A 20,292-nucleotide genomic window follows, 5' to 3' on the forward strand; every position below is an offset into this window, starting at 1 on the left:
AAGCTATTGTTAAACCTCCCACCCCCACCTCCTTTCATCTCTCCATTCCCTGTCTCCTTCAGCACAGACATGATAAATTCTACCTAGTCTCTTATCACATCCAATTAACATTTTTGTTGGTCTAGAGTCCTCCCTCATTTGAATTCTGAGACTTTGATATTTACTCGAAGAAGGGCTCAGGCCTAAAACATCAGCAATATGTCTCCTATAGATACTAAAAAGACCAGCTGAGTTCCTCCATCATTTCTGTGTGTTTACTACAATCACAGCTTCTCTCAGACCAGACACCCACCACCTGTCCTGGACCAGACAAGACCACTCACCATCTGTCCTGTATCAGATGCCCACTGTCTGTCCTGGACCACACTAGACCACCCACTGCCCCTACAGGATCAGGAGAAGTCGCTGATCAGGGAGGTGTACACCACTCTGGCCTTCTGACAGAAAGGAATGGATGGTGTTTGGGGTTCTCCAGGTGGATAATAGGGGTCCTGTGTCTAGCTGGGAGTCTGCAGGTGGGTAATGTGGGTTCTGAGACGAGCCGGAGGTCTGCAGGTGAGTAACGGGGGAGATGTCTCCAGGCGGGATGACGTGGGTCACGGGGAGTCTTCAGTAGCTCATGGGGGTCCTAGGGCCTCCAGGCAGGTAAAGGGGATCTCCAGGTGGATCATGGGGGTCCTGAGGCTAGCTAGGGGTCTCCAAGCAGGTCACGGGGATCCTGAGGCTCACTGGGGAATCTGAGGAAAACACTGCTGACAAATGGCTCCGTGTTTGCTTCTGTTTATTGATAAAACCAACATCCCCACCAATACAGAGGCATGCTTTTCCTCTTGAAAAACTTCCATTGGACTTTAATGGTTAACATCCAGTCATTCACCAATGAGGCTGGACAGGCAGACACACAGGGATGCCCCTTGGGGACAGGGTAGACCTTGAGATGGCGGCTGGTCCTGGGATGTCCCATTCACTTGCCCTGAGCCTTCTGTGCCTTTTGGGCTGACTTGGTTATCTTGCCAATGGTGCTGGCCTTCTTCTCCACGTTCTTGATGACACCCACAGCCACAGTCTGCCGCATGTCCCGCACAGCAAAGCGTCCTGCAGCCAAAACAGCAGGAGATGACGGTCAGAGGGGGGCTGCGAATGTGTACGCCCAATACCTATCCGCACCCCTTCCCACCATAGGGCTGGTGCCCCCACCACTCATTGCTGGAGTGTGCCACTGTGAACAAGGGCATGTCCGCCATCTGTGGTGAATGGAGGATCCCAAACCCAGACCATAATCCCTGAGCGCTGTACCCAGATCCTGCCCACCGGATACAACCCAGATCCACCCCCAGGATTCTGGCCCCTGACCCCAGGATTCTGGATCCTGACGTTTGCTGCTAGCACTATCTGAGCCACAAAGCTTCTCCCTGAGTTCTGGGGCCAAGAATGACCCCCCCCCACCCCCCACCTCAGTCAATGTCATTGAAGCGGGCTGCTTGTGTGGGAAGTTGCTGTAGTCAAGTACCTGCTCTGTCAGAATGACTATACTCTGTTGCCCGACAACTGTGACTCACCGAGTGGCGGGTACTTGGAGAAGCTCTCCACACACATGGGCTTCCCAGGAGTCATGTCCACGATGGCAGCATCTCCGGACTTCAGAGTCTTGGGATTGTCCTCCAGCTTCTTGCCGGAGCGCCTATCGATCTTCTCCTTCAGCTCGGCGAACTTGCAGGCAATGTGGGCGGTATGGCAGTCGATGACAGGAGAGTAACCAGCACTGATCTGCCCAGGGTGGTTCAGGATGATCACCTGCAGGCACAGCAGCCAAACCATCAATGCCACAGCAACATGGGAAACTCGATGCTTCCAGCACCCATCACACCAAACTCCCCTCCCCTCCCCTTCACTGCCTCCCACTAGACCTTGATCCCTGAGAAAGGACCCCTCCCCTCAATCTGACTCCAAGATGATGGTATTGATCTCCAATCCCCATGTTTGGACCCATCTTCCCAATGTTCACCCGTGGTACCTTGTGTGGTTAGGCCACCCCTTGCCTCCACCTTTCCAAGCCCAATGGTGATGAGCACTTCCTTTCCTCCACCAGTCCCTCTAGAATTAGGAATCAGGACCATTCATGGTACCCGTGACAGTCCATTAAACTGAGCCCCTCAACTGATTTTCCTAAATTGTGCCTATTTGGAGAAGGGGGCTACAACAAGAGCTGGGGTGGTCACAGTGATCAGCCTTTGAAGGTTGGGACACTGCAAGTGGTCAAGAAAGTAAAGTTAGATATTTTGAAAGCTGAAGCAAGCAGGTCTTACTGCAATTGTACAGGGATAGGTGAAACCATACCTTGAGCATTCTGTACATGTTTGGTCTCCTATTGAGGTGCAGTGAAGGTTCACCAAACTGATCTCTAAGGTGGCATAGAGGGATAAAGTCTGTGTAGACCAGGGTCATACTCATTGGAATTTAGTTAAATGAGAGGGGATCTCATTGAGAGGTACAAAACTCTGACAGGACTAGACAGGTTAGATGCAAGAAGAATATTCCTGATGTTGGGAAAGTCCAGAACAAGGGGGTCACAGTTTAAGAATGAGGGGGAAGTCATTTAGGACTAAAATGAGAAGAGTGAAACACGATAGGCTGCAGACGCTACCAGTGGAGGGTGCCCAGTCGGAAGATGAGATGTTTTTCCTCTAATTTATGAGTGGTCTTAGACTGGCAGTACATGAGACCACCCTAACTCAACTCTTTCTCTGCTACATTGATGACTACCTTGGTGCTGCCTCATGTACCCACGATAAGCTCATTGACTTCATCCATTTTGTTTCCAACTTTCACCCCAACCTCAAATTCACTTGGTCCATCTCTAGCAACCCTCTCCCTTTCCTCAATCTTTTTGTGTCCATCTCAGGAGACAAACTCTCGACAGTCATCTTCTATAAACCCACCAACTCCCACAGCTACCTCGTCTACACATCTTGTGTATCTGAGGATTCCACTCTCAGTTCCTCCGACTCCACTGCATCTGCACCGAGGATGACACTTCCATGCCAGATCATCAGAGATGTCCTCCTTCAATCAATGTGGCTTTTCCTCTACCATCATCAACTCAGCACTCACCCAAATATCCTCCATTACTCACACATCTGCCCTGGCCCCCACACAAGGACTGGATTCTTCTTGTCCTTTCTCCTCACCTCCACTTCTCCAGCCTCTGCATCCAGCGCATCTTACTCTGCCATTTCCGCCACCTATTACGTGATTTCCCCCCCACTAGATACATTTTCCCCCTCACTGCCTTCTGCAGGGACCACTCCTTCCATTACTCCCTTGTCCACTCCCCCAAATCAGCACATCCCTCCCCACCAACTGTCTCCTTGGGACCTTCTCCTGTGACCGCTGGAGATACTCCTCCTGCACCCTCACCTCCTCCCTCAGCACCATTCGGGGCCACAAACTCTCCTTCCAAGTGAAGCAACATTCCACTTGTGAATCTGCAGGGGTCATCTACTGCAGCGGGTCTTCTCTACATCAGACAGACTGGGAGATTGCTTCGATGAGCACCTCAGCTCTGTCTGCCGCCCATTTCATTTCTCCATCCCATACCCTTGCTGACATGTCTGACTGTGGTCTTAAGTACTGCCAGTCTGAGACCACATGTAAATTGGAAGAACACACCTCATCTTGCGACTCAGAATCCTCCAGTCGGATGGCATTAATATTGATTTCTCTGGCTTTTGTTAAAATTCCCCACACCTCCCTGTCATCTCTCCATTTCCTGTCTCCTTTCGCACAGAAACGATCAATTCTACCTAATCCCTTATCACATACAATTAACACCTTTTGTTGGTTTGGATTCTTCCCCCATTGTTTGAATTCTGAGACTTTCTAATATATCCTGCTTCTGCCTTTTCTAATTTTTACAAAGACAGACTCAGGCCCGAATCGTCGGCAATATACCTTTGCCTCCTTTAGATGCTAAAAAGACAGGCTGAGTTCCTCCAGCATTTGGCTATTTTTACTAAGATGAGGAGAAAGCTCTTCACTGAGTTTGGTTCATTGGATAAATTCAAAAGGGAGTTAGATGTAACCTCATTGGCTAAAGGGATCAAGGGGTGTGGAGAGATAGGAATAGGGTACTGAGGTCACATGACAAGCCATGATAGTATTGAATGGTGGTGCAGGCTGGAGGGGCTGAAGGGCTTTCTGCTCCGATTTTCTATGATTCCTTGCATTTCAATTTAGCAGGTTGGTCAGCATCCCTGGATAGAAAACAGAGTCAACGTTCCTTCATACTTTTCAGAGCTGAGGAGTTCCTGGCTGATAACCTCTCCACAGATGCTGCCTGACCTTCTAAGTGTTTAAGTTGTGCATCAGGTTTTGTTTCAGTTTTTCAGCATCTGCAGTGTTTTGCTTGCATTCTTTGTCATACATTGCCAGGTTTAATGTTGCAAGATCCCACCCAGTAACCCCCTCACCTCTGGTGAGCCACTGACCTCAGGAACTAGGACAGAACCATTGCCCCAGGTCCCGGTTCCAGGAGGATGAGGCTGTTATGAGCCCATACCCTCTCTCCCTGACCACAGAGGCCTGCAGACGGGCCCTGCAGGGTCACAGGTTGTTCAGTGCTCCACTCCAAAAACCATGGCCCTGTACCCTTACCCCGGCCCAGAGATCATCACAATTTCGCTCCGCAATCCATTGAATGCCACTGCCTTCCATGTTCCCCCACACACCTGCCCCAAATCCCTCCCCTACCCCTTTCCCACCAGCCCTTCCCCACTGGCTCTTCCCCCACAATGCCCCCCCCGTACCTGAGCAGTGAAGTTGCAGGCCTCCACGGGCGGGTCGTTCTTGCTGTCCCCACACACGTTGCCACGGCGCACATCCTTCACGGACACGTTCTTGACATTGAAGCCCACGTTGTCACCAGGCAGAGCCTCGCTCAGCGCCTCGTGATGCATCTCCACCGACTTCACCTCTGTCGTGATGTTGGCTGGGGCAAAGGTTACCACCATGCCCGGCTTCAGCACACCAGTCTCCACCCGTCCAACTGGCACTGTGCCAATTCCTGCCAGAAACCACATGCACGGCATCAGCTAACCGAGGTGAGGCTCATTGTGAGACAGTGGCGGGAGCAAGAGGCTGAGAGGAGGCCTTATCAAGGTTTGTAAAATCATGATGGAGATGGGTAAAGTGGATGGTCACAATATATTTCCCTGAGTAGGGAAGGCTAGCACCAGAGATTATAGGTCTAAGGTGAGAGGGGAAAGATTTTAATAGGAATTGAGGGGCATCCTCACACACAAAGAGTGTGTGGAGCAAGTTACAACCATAGAGCATTCCATCACTGAAGCAGGCACCTTTGGCCCTTCTAGTCTGTGCAAACCATTTTTTGCCTAGGCCTACTGACCTGCACCCAGTCCAGATCCCTCCATACCTCTCCCATCCATGAACCAGTCCAAATTCTTCTTAAACGTTAAAACTGAGTCCACATTCACCACTTCAGCTGCCAGCTCGTTCCACCACTCTCTATGTGAAGAAGTTCCCCTCATATTTGCCCTAAACTTTTTTTCCTTTCACCCTTAACAAATGCCCTCTGCTTTATATACAACCTACCCTCAGTGGAAAAAGCCTGTCTATCCCCCTCACAATTCAAATCTCCACTCATTCTTCTAAACTCCAGGGAATAAAGTCCTAACTTGTTTAACCTTTCCCTGTAACTCAGTTCCTGAAGGCCAGACAATATCTTCTCTGTACTCTATCTTGTATCTTTTCTGTAGTTAGGTGACCAAAACTGTACACAGATTTTCAAATTTGGCCTCGACAATGTCTAAAACAACTTTGCCATAACATCCCAACTCATATACTCAATACTTTGATTTATGAAGGCCTTAATGCCAAAATCTCTCTAAGACCCTATCTAACTGCGACGCCACTTTCAGGAAATTATGTGTCTGATCCCTCTGTTCTACCCACTCATCAGTGCCCTATTATTTAGCGTGTATATCCTTTCTTAGTTTGTCTTTCCAAAATGCAACACCATATTTGTCTGCATTAAATTCCATTTGCCATTTTTCAGCCCTTTTTTCCAGCTGGTCCAGATCCCTGTGCAAGCTTTGAAAACCTTCCTCTCTGTTCACAATGCCGCCAATCTTAGTGTCATCTGCAAACTTGCTGATCCAATTTACTATGGTATCATCCAGATCATTATATAGTTGGTAGAGGAAGAGGCAGGAAGAATTGTGTTGTGTGGACAGGTACCTGGAAAGGAAAAGTTTGGGAGATGGGCTGAATGCATGTAGTGGTACTAGTTCAGGTAGGGACATGGTCAGCACATGCAAGTTGGGCCGAAATGTGACTCCAACAACCAGCCTTTCTCCAGCTGGAGGGTGGGTCCTGAGAGAGGGTCACCACAGCTGGATGGACGGCTATGCTGAGGTCGCAGTGTCCCCAGCTAAGGCCCAGCTTCCCCCCCCAACCCCCTCCCCATGGGGGTCACCTGGAACGCTGCTCCCTCCTATCCGCTTATGGCATCTAACCACCATACTCTACTCCCTCCCATATCCCTTCCCCTCGCATCTCCATCCCCCAGATCTCCTCCTGCCTTCATCCACTTCCCTCCCTCATCCTCTTCCCCCAAATCTCCACCCTTCCCATCTCTGCCTCTAACCCCTCCCCATCATGGCTCCTCCACCATCCCCTTACCTACCTTGCCCCCTTCTTCATCCTCTCCCCACACCCCTTCCTCCCCACTACCCCTTTCCTCTCCCATCTCCTTCCCATCCCAACCCCTTCCTCTCCCATTTCCTTCCCATCCCAACCCCTTCCTCTCCCACTCCTTCCTTTCCTCTCCCACTCCTTCCCTTCCTCTCCCACTCCTTCCCTTCCTCTCCCACTCCTTCCCCTCTCCCACTCCTTCCCTTCTTCTCCCACCCCACCCTGTTCTTCTCCCACCCCCTTCCTCTGCTCACATCATGTTCACACACCACTAACCCCCCGCCCCCCACACCCCATCCCCTTTGCCCCTTTCAAAGCAGTCCTGGCCCCTCACCTCCAATCTTGTAGACGTCCTGCAGGGGCAGGCGGAGGGGCTTGGCAATGGGGCGGGCAGGGGGCATGATGGTGTCCAGAGCCTCGAGAAGGGTCACCCCATTGGCATTGCCCTCCTTGCGCTCAACCTTCCAACCTTTAAACCATGGCATCTGTAGGTGGCAGGGGTCAGGGGTTAAGACCAGAGTCATCAGGGACACAACCTTCAACCCATACAGAGCCCAGGTCACCTTCCCCTGGGCTATTCCACCCTGGCATGCCTCGTACCCTCCAGCCTGACCCCATCCCATTGGTTGCTCACACAGGGAGCTCCCTTGTCACTGTCCCTGGCCTAGGGAGGTCCCTCCCTACTAGCCCTGCCCTGGGGAGCTCCCTTACTGCTGCCCCTCCCCCTGGGGCACTCCCTCACTACTGCCCTCCCCTAGGAGCTGTCTCACCAGACCATGTCCTGAGAGAGCTCCCTCACCACTGCACCTCCCACTGGGGAAGTCTCCTCCTAACCCTCCGCCACCCCGTGCCCACTAACACACTCCCTTGTCCCCTCCTGACCCTCCCCCTCCCCATGTCCCTCCTGATCCTCCCCCCACACTGTATCCACTTCCCAGTCCGTAACCTGACCAGCATCAGAAATATCAACACTTTTGTTAGATCTTGCTATGCACAGAGGCAGCCCCCCCCACTTTCTAGCATGGAGGTGCACAGGCTGGGAACCCCCAGAGAGAGAAGGGGGAATCTGTCAGTTCTCTGGAATGTTCTGGGCTCTGCAAGGCCTAGCTGTTTATAGCTGCCGGCCAGGCAGGGAGAGGGCAGGATAGAGGTTCCTTGGGGTGAGGGTGTTTTGTCCAGCCTTCACCGAACAGGCACCATCAGGCCTTGCCGAACCCTGGACAAAAATAGGCCTGAGTGGAGGGTGAGGCTGTGCCAAGTTCCTGCAGGCTCACTTGAAGCAGATTCCAGAGGAAATAAAAATAAACCCTTGCCATGTAGGGAGAAGAGGTTTCTCACTGATCCAGCGAACTGCGCACGCTCTCTGTTATCTAAAAATACCCACATCACGGGTCAGGGATTGCGGAGACGGTGGAGAGGTTGCCTGGTGCCAGGACCACCCCATTCTCAAGAGCAGCAGGTTACAGACGTGAGCAGGGGCAGTGCTCACTCCCCAGTCTGCATCAACCACGAACAGGGAGAACGTCGACAACTGGGCCATGCCTGGGAGTGAATACCTCCAGTGACCTACCCTGGTCCCAACGCCACTAAACAACTTCTCCAACTTCCCGTCGGACAGTGGGGACCCCAAGGGCACTGATCCCTAATGTGGTCCCGTCGGCTGGGACCCTGGGGTACTAGCACCTAATGTGGTCCAGTCATCCAGTAGGGACACCCATGGCATTGACAGCGTGGTCCTGTTGGTCAGCAGATGGCAGCTGAACATCTGGCCCAAATCTCCCCCAACTTCCCCTCTGCCAGCACAGCCCTCCAGAAACACATTCCAGGCCAACACTGGGCACTCTCCCCTACCCCCAGCATCTGCCAACCCCCACCCTCAACCGTCGGCCCCATCCCTTTGTCTTCCCAACCCCTTCTGTCCTGCCCCCACCTCCTGCCCAAATCCCCACTGTCTGCCCTGACTCGTCATTCTCTGCCTACCACACCCCCCCCCACCACAACCGGGTGCCACCCCCCTCTTCTGAATAGAGAGCTAGGAAGTGAGCCCTTGACCCCCTTTGCCAGGAGCTTGGACCCTGCAGAGTCCAGGGGAGCTCCAGGCGGCCGTTGCTAAGTAACGGGGCATAGACTCACATTGGGCGAGGCTTCCAGCATGTTGTCGCCATGCCAACCGGACACAGGCACAAAGGGAACAGTGGCAGGACTGTAGCCGATCTTCTTGATATAAGCGCTGACCTCCTTCACGATCTCATCATAGCGTTTCTCACTGTAAGGCGGTTCGGTGGAGTCCATCTTGTTGATGCCAACAATCAGCTGCTTCACACCCAGTGTGTAGGCCAACAGCGCGTGTTCCCGTGTCTGCCCATTCTTTGAGATCCCCGCCTCGAACTCACCCACGCCTGCAGCCACGATGAGCACTGCGCAATCCGCCTGCACCAGGGGGGAGGGGGAAGATCAACCACATGTCACACTGACCCCACACCCTCAGTCCTATCCACTCTGACACTCACCCCTGACCCCCAGACAGCTGACCTCCTAAACCTGGCCCCTGTTCTGACCCCCCCCTATACTCTCTCACCCCACACTCTGACCCATGGACACCCACCCCCACAATGTTCACCATGTTATCCCAGTCCACCAGCTCAGCCCTCTCCTCCATCCTTGTCATCAGGAACCTCAGAGTTCTTCTCCTCATTTCCACATCCTATTCCCAATTCCTTTCTCTACCATCAATATCTGAGCCCTTTGCCCAGCTTCACACCAAGGGCTGAGCTCTGGAATTCTACCATAACCCCTCTCTGCTCTGCTCTCCCCTCCAGTCACCAGTCCACTCAGCTGCCCCTACCTCTCCTCTCCCACTCTTTTGAGCAGAGGGTTCCCAAATCCCTAGGTGGACAGGCATGGTGATGTTTTCTCCTAGGTAGGGTCGGGAACCAGGGGACAGTCACTCAGAATTCCCTCTGAGGTTGTGCGCCTCAGGGACTGTTGAGAGTGGAATGATAGAGGGTTTGTGCAGGGAATTGCGGTTGTGATGGGATTGGACAGGGAGCTCCCCTCCCCTCTCCCACAGGTGGCCTCCTGTACCACATCTCACCACCAAGACGAGGGTCCATTTGACATCCTTGTTGGTCCAGGAAAGGAATGGTGTATTGGGCACCTTCACTATCCATTGTATTCATCTTGCTTTGTCCAGATGGTCAGTTACCAGTGACCAGATAGGATTTAAACTTCACCCTGTCACTAACCATTCATTTGCAGGTTCTGTGGATTTTCTTTATCATTATAGCATGGTTGGTGTAGCGGTTAGAGCAATGCCTTTACAGTACTAGCGATCTGAACTTGGATTCGAATCCCGTACTGTCTGTAATGAGTTTGCACGTTCTCTCTGTGTCCGAATGGGTTTCCTCCCACTGTTCAAAATGTACCAGGGCTGTATGTTAATTGGGTGTAAATTGAGCAACACAAACTCGTGGGCCGAAATGGGCTGTTACCGTGCTGTATGTCTAAATTTAAATTTATATAATGAGTCCCAACATTACTGCACCAAGTATGGTGAATGAGATTCAACAACAACATAATGTCTTTGCATTAGGAGTTTGGGAAGCTCAGCCACCGTTCACCTCTGATCCCACATAGGACGTGACCACATTGTGTCATAGACTGAGGTCCATCTGCCGTGGCCTCATAAATTTCAAAAAGGCTCCTCCCCCCACCCCACAACTCTCCACATTCCTTGTCCACCACCAACACCATTGTCTGGTTCCCAAGCTCTGCAATCCTCTCTCTAAACCTTTTCACTGCTCCAATTCAAACTCCTCCTTGGGCAGGTTTTGTTGGGTCCCATTCCCATGCAATGTTCTGGACATCATTTTGGGAGAGATGAGCATCCCATGCCTTGTTTGTAAGCCCCACTGACCTGGGAGGTCCCAGTGATCATGTTCTTGATGAAGTCTCTATGTCCAGGGGCATCGATGATAGTGATGTAGTACTTTGACGTCTCAAACTTCCACAGAGAGATGTCAATGGTGATTCCTCTCTCTCGTTCAGCCTTCAGTTTGTCCAGGACCCAGGCATACTTGAAGGAACCTTTACCCATCTGACAGAGAGTAGACCAGAGCATTCAACAGCAGATCATTCAAAAGAGCATCATTAACAGTGAAACCTTCAATCAATTAGTCCAAGGTCACTGGGTGATTGTGCAATCTGGACACTAAAAGGTAGATATTTATCGGGTTAATGGAATGACGCTCAGCAAGAGATTGTTCTGTCTATCGAACCTTGCTAGCTCTATAATTTCTTCAGTGCCATGACTGGACAGTCCATGTACACCACTTTCAAACTCAATGTGTTATTTTCTTGTATTATTTCCGTCCTTTGCCAGGAGCAACCTGGGTTCTGGGACGGGACCTGAAACGTTGACTGCTCTCTCTCCACAAGCACAGCCTATCCTTCTGAGTGTTCTGGCATTTTCTGTTTCCATACTTTACTGGTTCCACCCTGGTTGTGAGGTTGGCAGAATTCTCTCTACACACTCCAGGACACTCTTTGCCAACTTGTTTAGAATCTGGCTATGAAAAATCAAGTCCTAATATTCATGCATTACTTTTGATACTGACTTTTGTGATTTCATAACTCTGTCCAAAGTTTGAGCCCTTGTGGGAACTCTATAAACTAGCCCTATGGCATTATCATCCCCTCAATATCCTTTATATCTTGGCCCTCAGAAACTCAGCTCCTTGCTCTTTCTCATGCTCTATGTCCCAGGATCTCCCTGAATCCCCACTCCTGATGTTCTTCCTGCCTTTTCAAAACAGCTCACACCTTGGAAGGTTGAGTTCTCTTGTCCATGTAACAAAGTGTCCGTAATGGAGGTTCCTGCATTCCATAGGTCTCAATCTGTGTCACCTGTCATTCTATCAAGGCTGCATGGACTGAAGAAAGGTACCTAAATGTTGACCTTCTACATTTCTCCTATTGTTCACATCATGTGAATATTCTGCTGTCACCGAACTCCTTGGCCCTTCCTGACAGTCCATCTGCACTCAATCCCCTGCTTCCTTATCGTGACAATGCCACTTGACAAGACCCTGGTGGGGCAGCTGTCATTCTGTGACTCTGATGGGACTAGAGTCACTGCCGGGACCCTGAAGGGGCAGGGGTGGCCGTGCCGGGACCCTGAAGGGGCAGGGGTGGCCGTGCCGGGACCCTGAAGGGGCAGGGGTGGCCGTGCCGGGACCCTGAAGGGGCAGGGGTGGCCGTGCCGGGACCCTGAAGGGGCAGAAGTGGCCGTGCCGGGACCCTGAAGGGGCAGGGGTGGCCGTGCCGGGACCCTGAAGGGGCAGGGGTGGCCGTGCCGGGACCCTGAAGGGGCAGGGGTGGCCGTGCCGGGACCCTGAAGGGGCAGGGGTGGCCGTGCCGGGACCCTGAAGGGGCAGGGGTGGCCGTGCCGGGACCCTGAAGGGGCAGGGGTGGCCGTGCCGGGACCCTGAAGGGGCAGGGGTGGCCGTGCCGGGACCCTGAAGGGGCAGGGGTGGCCGTGCCGGGACCCTGAAGGGGCAGGGGTGGCCGTGCCGGGACCCTGAAGGGGCAGGGGTGGCCGTGCCGGGACCCTGAAGGGGCAGGGGTGGCCGTGCCGGGACCCTGAAGGGGCAGGGGTGGCCGTGCCGGGACCCTGAAGGGGCAGGGGTGGCCGTGCCGGGACCCTGAAGGGGCAGGGGTGGCCGTGCCGGGACCCTGAAGGGGCAGGGGTGGCCGTGCCGGGACCCTGAAGGGGCAGGGGTGGCCGTGCCGGGACCCTGTTGGGGCAGGGGTCGCCGTGCCGGGACCCTGAAGGGGCAGGGGTCGCCGTGCCGGGACCCTGAAGGGGCAGGGGTGGCCGTGCCGGGACCCTGAAGGGGCAGGGGGGGCCGTGCCGGGACCCTGAAGGGGCAGGGGGGGCCGTGCCGGGACCCTGAAGGGGCAGGGGGGGCCGTGCCGGGACCCTGTTGGGGCAGGGGTCGCCGTGCCGGGACCCTGTTGGGGCAGGGGTCGCCGTGCCGGGACCCTGTTGGGGCAGGGGTCGCCGTGCCGGGACCCTGAAGGGGCAGGGGTCGCCGTGCCGGGACCCTGAAGGGGCAGGGGTCGCCGTGCCGGGACCCTGAAGGGGCAGGGGTCGCCGTGCCGGGACCCTGAAGGGGCAGGGGTCGCCGTGCCGGGACCCTGAAGGGGCAGGGGTGGCCGTGCCGGGACCCTGAAGGGGCAGGGGTGGCCGTGCCGGGACCCTGAAGGGGCAGGGGTGGCCGTGCCGGGACCCTGAAGGGGCAGGGGTGGCCGTGCCGGGACCCTGAAGGGGCAGGGGTGGCCGTGCCGGGACCCTGAAGGGGCAGGGGTGGCCGTGCCGGGACCCTGAAGGGGCAGGGGTGGCCGTGCCGGACCCTGAAGGGGCAGGGGTGGCCGTGCCGGGACCCTGAAGGGGCAGGGGTGGCCGTGCCGGGACCCTGAAGGGGCAGGGGTGGCCGTGCCGGGACCCTGAAGGGGCAGGGGTGGCCGTGCCGGGACCCTGAAGGGGCAGGGGTGGCCGTGCCGGGACCCTGAAGGGGCAGGGGTGGCCGTGCCGGGACCCTGAAGGGGCAGGGGTGGCCGTGCCGGGACCCTGAAGGGGCAGGGGGGGCCGTGCCGGGACCCTGTTGGGGCAGGGGTCGCCGTGCCGGGACCCTGTTGGGGCAGGGGTCGCCGTGCCGGGACCCTGAAGGGGCAGGGGTCGCCGTGCCGGGACCCTGAAGGGGCAGGGGTCGCCGTGCCGGGACCCTGAAGGGGCAGGGGTCGCCGTGCCGGGACCCTGAAGGGGCAGGGGTCGCCGTGCCGGGACCCTGAAGGGGCAGGGGTCGCCGTGCCGGGACCCTGAAGGGGCAGGGGTCGCCGTGCCGGGACCCTGAAGGGGCAGGGGTCGCCGTGCCGGGACCCTGAAGGGGCAGGGGTCGCCGTGCCGGGACCCTGAAGGGGCAGGGGTCGCCGTGCCGGGACCCTGAAGGGGCAGGGGGGGGCCGTGCCGGGACCCTGAAGGGGCAGGGGGGCCGTGCCGGGACCCTGAAGGGGCAGGGGGGGCCGTGCCGGGACCCTGTTGGGGCAGGGGTCGCCGTGCCGGGACCCTGTTGGGGCAGGGGTCGCCGTGCCGGGACCCTGAAGGGGCAGGGGTCGCCGTGCCGGGACCCAGAAGGGGCAGGGGTCGCCGTGCCGGGACCCAGAAGGGGCAGGGGTCGCCGTGCCGGGATCCTGAAGGGGCAGGGGTCGCCGTGCCGGGATCCTGAAGGGGCAGGGGTCGCCGTGCCGGGACCCTGAAGGGGCAGGGGTCGCCGTGCCGGGACCCTGAAGGGGCAGGGGTCACCGTGCCGGGACCCTGAAGGGGCAGGGGTCGCCGTGCCGGGACCCTGAAGGGGCAGGGGTCGCCGTGCCGGGACCCTGAAGGGGCAGGGGTCGCCGTGCCGGGACCCTGAAGGGGCAGGGGGGGCCGTGCCGGGACCCTGAAGGGGCAGGGGGGCCGTGCCGGGACCCTGAAGGGGCAGGGGGGGCCGTGCCGGGACCCTGAAGGGGCAGGGGGGGCCGTGCCGGGACCCTGAAGGGGCAGGGGTGGCCGTGCCGGGACCCTGAAGGGGCAGGGGGGGCCGTGCCGGGACCCTGAAGGGGCAGGGGGGGCCGTGCCGGGACCCTGTTGGGGCAGGGGTCGCCGTGCCGGGACCCTGTTGGGGCAGGGGTCGCCGTGCCAGGACCCTGAAGGGGCAGGGGTCGCCGTGCCGGGACCCAGAAGGGGCAGGGGTCGCCGTGCCGGGATCCTGAAGGGGCAGGGGTCGCCGTGCCGGGACCCTGAAGGGGCAGGGGTCGCCGTGCCGGGACCCTGTTGGGGCAGGGGTCGCCGTGCTGGGACCCTGATGGGAATGTGCTCAGCTCCCGATTACCTCTGCCGCCTCCTTCTCGAATTTCTCGATGGTTCTCTTGTCGATCCCGCCACACTTGTAGATGAGATGGCCGGTGGTGGTGGACTTGCCCGAGTCCACATGGCCGATGACCACGATGTTGATGTGAATCTTCTCCTTGCCCATGCTGGAGGTGAGGCTGCAGAACACTGCGAACACACCGGGGGAACGTCAGTGATCCGTCCCGCGAAAGGAACCGGGGCTGGAAACCTATAGCCTCCCGACCGACTTTTTATAGCGTTTGTCCCCCAAAAAAAACAAATTCATTAAAATTAAATCCATCCCCTCCGTCGAGCCGCGGCCGTTCTGGGGGCGCGCGCGGGGGGGGGGGGGGGTGGGTGGGGGGAGCAAATCTGATCCATTGCCACGGAGAAGATCTCCCCAATGCATTCTCTGCCACATTCTCCTTCCCTCTCCCTTTCTCCCCTTCCCCCCTCTCGCCTTCTCGCTCCCTTTTCTCCTTTCTACTCCCCCCTCTCCCCACCCCCTTCCCCCTCTCTCCCCACCCCCTTCCCCCTCTCTCCCCACCCCCTTCCCCCTCTCTCCCCACCCTCTTTTCCCCCTTCCCCCCCCACCTCTCTCCCCACCCCCTCTTCCCCCTCTCCGCCGAGCCCTGCGCCGCCCGAGAACGGTCCCTACCTGGCCCTGGTGCCGGGGAGCCGGCGCTGCCTCAGTTCGCTTTTTATTCTATGAGAGGGCGGTGTCTGTGCCTGCGCTGCGCAATGCAGACCCGCCCCCACCCCCCACCCCCACTACAGCAATGCGGTAAAGCGGCTGCCAGTAGCGACTGAACTGCGGTGGGGTGGGGGAGAGATTGCAGAGGGGGAAATGCAGAGGGGAGGGTAGCAGCAAACGGCAATCTCGGAAGCCGCCTTTGCCCCTGTGGAACAACAGCTAGTGGACACAGACCACGGCGCTGCAAACAACGGACCGGGTACTGGAATCTATCGCGGCCCTTTTGTAGATGATCGGCACAGCGGCCCAGATGAATTGTAGGAAATGGTGGTATCCGTATAACTCACAGCTCAGGGGGCACTGTGTATGTAATGCAGACCAGCAGGCACTCTGTAGATTATGCAGACCAGTGGGTGCTGAATGCATTATACAGACCATCAGGCATCGGAAATTATACAGGCCAGTGGGAACCGTGTACATTATACAGACAAGCAGGTGCTGTGTATATTATACAGACAAGCTGGCATTGTATATATTATACAGACCAGCGGGGCACTATGTGGATTATACAAACCAGCGGGCACTGTGTGGATTATCTAGACCAGTGGGCACTGTTCATTATATGGACCAGCGAGCATTGTGTACATAATACAGACCAGCAGGCAATATACACATTATACAGGTCACCAGGCAATGAGTGGATTTTTTTCATGTGGGCACTGCATACATTATACATTGACCACTATATGGATTATATAAATCCAACAGGCATTGTGTGGATTACACAGAGCAGTGGGCACTGTGTAGGTTATACAGACCAACAGGTACTGTGTGCATAATGCACACCAGTGGGCACTGTGTACGATATAAAGACGAACAGGTGCTGTGTACATTATACAGACCATCGGGCACTGTGTCCATTATACAGCCCAGCGGTTATTGTGTACGTTATACAGGCCAGTGGGCATTATATTCATTATTTAGGCATGTAGGCAATGTGTGCGGTACCAGATGTAAACAGTGTCTTCATTGTTGAGGTCTTTCATGGCTTGTTTCAGCATCATGCTGAAGAAGATTGAAAAGAGGGTTGGTGCGAGAATGCAGCCTTGCTTCACGCCATTGTTAATGGAGAAGGGTTCAGAGAGCTCATTGAGGCGCCTGCAAGCTCACACCAAGACACAAGAGCAACTCGTCCATGAACTATTCTTTGCAGACGATGCCACTTTAGTTGCCCATTCAGAGCCAGCTCTTCAGCGCTTGACGTCCTGTTTTGCGGAAACTGCCAAAATGTTTGGCCTGGAAGTCAGCCTGAAGAAAACTGAGGTCCTCCATCAGCCAGCTCCCCACCATGACTACCAGCCCCCCCACATCTCCATCGGGCACACAAAACTCAAAACGGTCAACCAGTTTACCTATCTCGGCTGCACCATTTCATCGGATGCAAGGATCGACAACGAGATAGACAACAGACTCGCCAAGGCAAATAGCGCCTTTGGAAGACTACACAAAAGAGTCTGGAAAAACAACCATCTGAAAAACCTCACAAAGATTAGTGTATACAGAGCCGTTGTCATACCCACACTCCTGTTCGGCTCCGAATCATGGGTCCTCTACCGGCATCACCTACGGCTCCTAGAATGCTTCCACCAGTGTTGTCTCCACTCCATCCTCAACATTCATTGGAGCGACTTCATCTCCAACATCGAAGTACTCGAGATGGCAGAGGCCGACAGCATCGAATCCACGCTGCTGAAGATCCAACTGCGCTGGGTAGGTCACATCTCCAGAATGGAGGACCATCGCCTTCCCAAGATCGTGTTATATGGCAAGCTCTCCACTGGCCACCGTGAAAGAGGTGCACCAAAGAAGAGGTACAAGGACTGCCTAAAGAAATCTCTTGGTGCCTGCCACATTGACCACCGCCAGTGGGCTGATATCACCTCCAACCGTGCATCTTGGCGCCTCACAGTTCAGCGGGCAGCAACCTCCTTTGAAGAAGACCGCAGAGCCCACCTCACTGACAAAAGACAAAGGAGGAAAAACCCAACACCCAACCCCAACCAACCAATTTTCCCTTGCAACCGCTGCAACCGTGCCTGCCTGTCCCGCATCGGACTTGTCAGCCACAAACGAGCCTGCAGCTGACGTGGACATTACCCCTCCATAAATCTTCATCCTCGAAGCTAAGCCAAAGAAGGCAATGTGTGCATTACACTATGTGCATTATACAGCCCGTCCAGCACCATGTACATTATACAGGCCATTGGACACTGTATGGATAATACAGATGATGGGAACTGTGTACATTATTCAGACCAGTGGTCACTATGTACATTATACAGACCAGCAGGCACTGTTTACATTATACAGTCCAGTGGGCCCTTACATTATACAGGCCAGCGTGCATTGTGTACATTTTAGAGACAAGCGGGCTCTGTGTACAATATACAGGGCAGCAGGCAACGTGTACATTATAAAGACCAGCGGGCTCTGTGTTCAGTATTGAACCCAGCAAGCATTGTGTACATTATACAGATCAGCAGGTACAGTGAATATTATACAAACAAGCGGGTACTGTGTACATTATATAGACCAGTGGCACTGTGTACATTACCTGTGGACATTGTGTACATTGTACAGGTCAATGGGCATTTTGTGCATTATAGAGATCATTGGGCACTGTGTACATTATGTAGACCAGTGTGCTCTATATATATTATACACAACATCAGGCACTGTGTAAATTATACAACTAGGAGGAACTGTGTGCATTATACAGACCAGCAGGCATTGTGTACATTATACAGATCAGTGGGCACTGTGTACATTATGCAGACTGGTAGGCTCTATGTAGATTATACAGCTAGCGGGTGTGGATTATACAGATCGGGGACACTGTACATTATACAGACCAGCGCAGGGTTGGTGCCAGAACGAGTGTTAGAGGAGGGCATTAGGGTAACCAGGTGGGCACAGTCCAACTGTTGTAGATTCAGTCAATGGGGGGTGCTGGTGGTGGCCTACCTGCCAAGTGGACATAAATCTTCTCTGTTTCTCTGACGTAGCAGCCAAAAGCATTGTTTTTATTGCTTGGAGAGTCTTAGAATACTTCAAGCTTGGGCATAGCATCGCATAGAGGGGGGGAATGCTGCAAGGCACCTCACAAAGGGGGGGGCATGCCTGTGAATGCCCCCTACCCCCAGAGCTGACCATGCACAAGCAGGCACTGTGTGCATTATGTAGACGATAGGGCTCTGTGTAGATTATACAACCACTGAGCACTGTGTAGATTATAAAGATTGGTGGCACTGTGTACATTATACAGACCAGTGGGCACTGTGTACACAATAATAACCACTGGACACTGTAAACATTATACAGACCAGAGGATGGTGTGTACATTATGAAGACCAGCGGGCTCTGTGTAGATTATACAGACTAGCAGGCACTGTGTACATTGTACAGACCAGCGGGTACTGTGTACATTATTTGGACCAGTAGACTAACAGACACCGTGGATTATAGAGATCAGGGGTATTTTGTAGATTATGCAGACCAGGAAGCATTGTGTATATTTACAGACCAGCGGGCACTGTGTACATTATACAGTTCAGCGCACACTGTGTACAAATATACAGGTCAGCAAACACTGTGTATTATATGGACCAGCAGACTCTGTGTACATTATACAAACCAACAGGCACTGTGTACATTATGTAGACTAGCGGGGTATATCACATCTCCCATGAACGCTGTGCACTCTCTAGCATTTCGATGTGTGTAATTGCGGGAGGACCGTGTCCGTGTGTGGAGGCGGTGAAACCCGCCCCCGCCGTGTCCGTGTGAGGAGACAGTGAAACCCGCCCCCCCGTGTCCGTGTGAGGAGGTGGTAAAACCCACCCCACCCGTGTCCGTGTGAGGAGACGGTGTAACCCGCCCCCCCCCACCCGTGTCCGTGTGAGGAGACGGTGTAACCCGCCCACCCCACCCGTGTCCGTGTGAGGAGACGGTGTAATCCGCTCCCCCACCCGTGTCCGTGTGAGCAGACGGTGTAACCCGCCCCCCCACCCGAGTTCGTGGTGAAACCCGCCCCCCCGTGTACGTGTGGGAAGGGTGAAACCCGCCCCCCCGTGTCCGTGTGGGAAGGGTGAAACACGCCCCCCGTGTCCGTGTGGGAAGGGTGAAACCCGCGCCCCCCCCCGTGTCCATGTGGGAAGGGTGAAACCCGCCCCCCCACCCGTGTCCGTGTGAGGAGACGGTGTAATCCGCCCCCCCACCCGTGTCCATGTGAGCAGACGGTGTAAGCCGCCCCCCCACCCGTGTTCGTGGTGAAACCCGCCACCCCGTGTCCGTGTGGGAAGGGTGAAACCCGCCCCACCCCGAGTCTGTCTGGGAAGGGTGAAACCCGCCCCCCCCGAGTCCGTGTGGGAAGGGTGAAACCCCCGAGTCCGTGTGGGAAGGGTGAAACCCCCGTGTCCGTGAGGGAAGGGTGAAACCCGCCCCCCTCCCCGAGTCCGTGTGGGAAGGGTGAAACCCGCCCCCCCCCCGAGTCCGTGTGGGAAGGGTGAAACCCGCCCCCCCCTCCCGTGTCCGTGTGGGAAGGGTGAACCCCCCCCCCATGTCCTTGTGGGAAAGGTGAAACCCGCTCCCCCCCCATGTCCGTGTGGAAAGGGTGAAACCCCGTGTCCGTGAGGGAAGGGTGAAACCCGCCCCCCCCCGAGTCCGTGTGGGAAGGGTGAAACCCGCCCCCCCCCCCCGAGTCCGTGTGGGAAGGGTGAAACCCGCCCCCCCCCCCCGAGTCCGTGTGGGAAGGGTGAAACCCGCCCCCCCCCCCCCGAGTCCGTGTGGGAAGGGTGAAACCCGCCCCCCCCCCCGAGTCCGTGTGGGAAGGGTGCAACCCGCCCCCCCCCCGAGTCCGTGTGGGAAGGGTGAAACCCGCCCCCCCCGAGTCCGTGTG

At 55.7% G+C, this 20,292-nt stretch overlaps 1 protein-coding gene across 1 annotated transcript; it reads right to left on the reverse strand.

Annotated features, from left to right (window-relative positions):
- Window positions 1-764: 764 nt before the first annotated feature.
- Window positions 765-15,403, reverse strand: LOC138735893 (elongation factor 1-alpha 2). The gene is made up of 8 exons (XM_069884498.1): window positions 15,300-15,403; window positions 14,643-14,809; window positions 10,628-10,807; window positions 8,845-9,141; window positions 7,046-7,196; window positions 4,806-5,062; window positions 1,560-1,794; window positions 765-1,095 (listed from the first exon to the last, which is right to left on the reverse strand). The coding sequence occupies exons 2-8, from the start codon at window positions 14,784-14,786 to the stop codon at window positions 965-967; spliced, it is 1,395 nt and encodes a 464-aa protein (XP_069740599.1). The 5' UTR covers window positions 14,787-14,809; window positions 15,300-15,403; the 3' UTR covers window positions 765-964.
- Window positions 15,404-20,292: the final 4,889 nt, after the last annotated feature.

Source organism: Narcine bancroftii, chromosome 6 (genome assembly GCF_036971445.1).
Source record: "Narcine bancroftii isolate sNarBan1 chromosome 6, sNarBan1.hap1, whole genome shotgun sequence".
Classification (NCBI taxonomy): domain Eukaryota; kingdom Metazoa; phylum Chordata; class Chondrichthyes; order Torpediniformes; family Narcinidae; genus Narcine; species Narcine bancroftii.

Coding starts and splice junctions, on each gene's coding strand:
- LOC138735893 (XM_069884498.1), bottom strand. CDS start 14,786: ATGGGCAAGGAGAAGATTCACATCAACATCGTGGTCATCGGCCATGTG. Junction 5,063..7,045: donor GGACGTCTACAAGATTGGAG/GTGAGGGGCCAG, acceptor GGTTTCTGGCAG/GAATTGGCACAGTGCCAGTT. Junction 1,795..4,805: donor CCTGCAACTTCACTGCTCAG/GTACGGGGGGGG, acceptor CTGTGCCTGCAG/GTGATCATCCTGAACCACCC.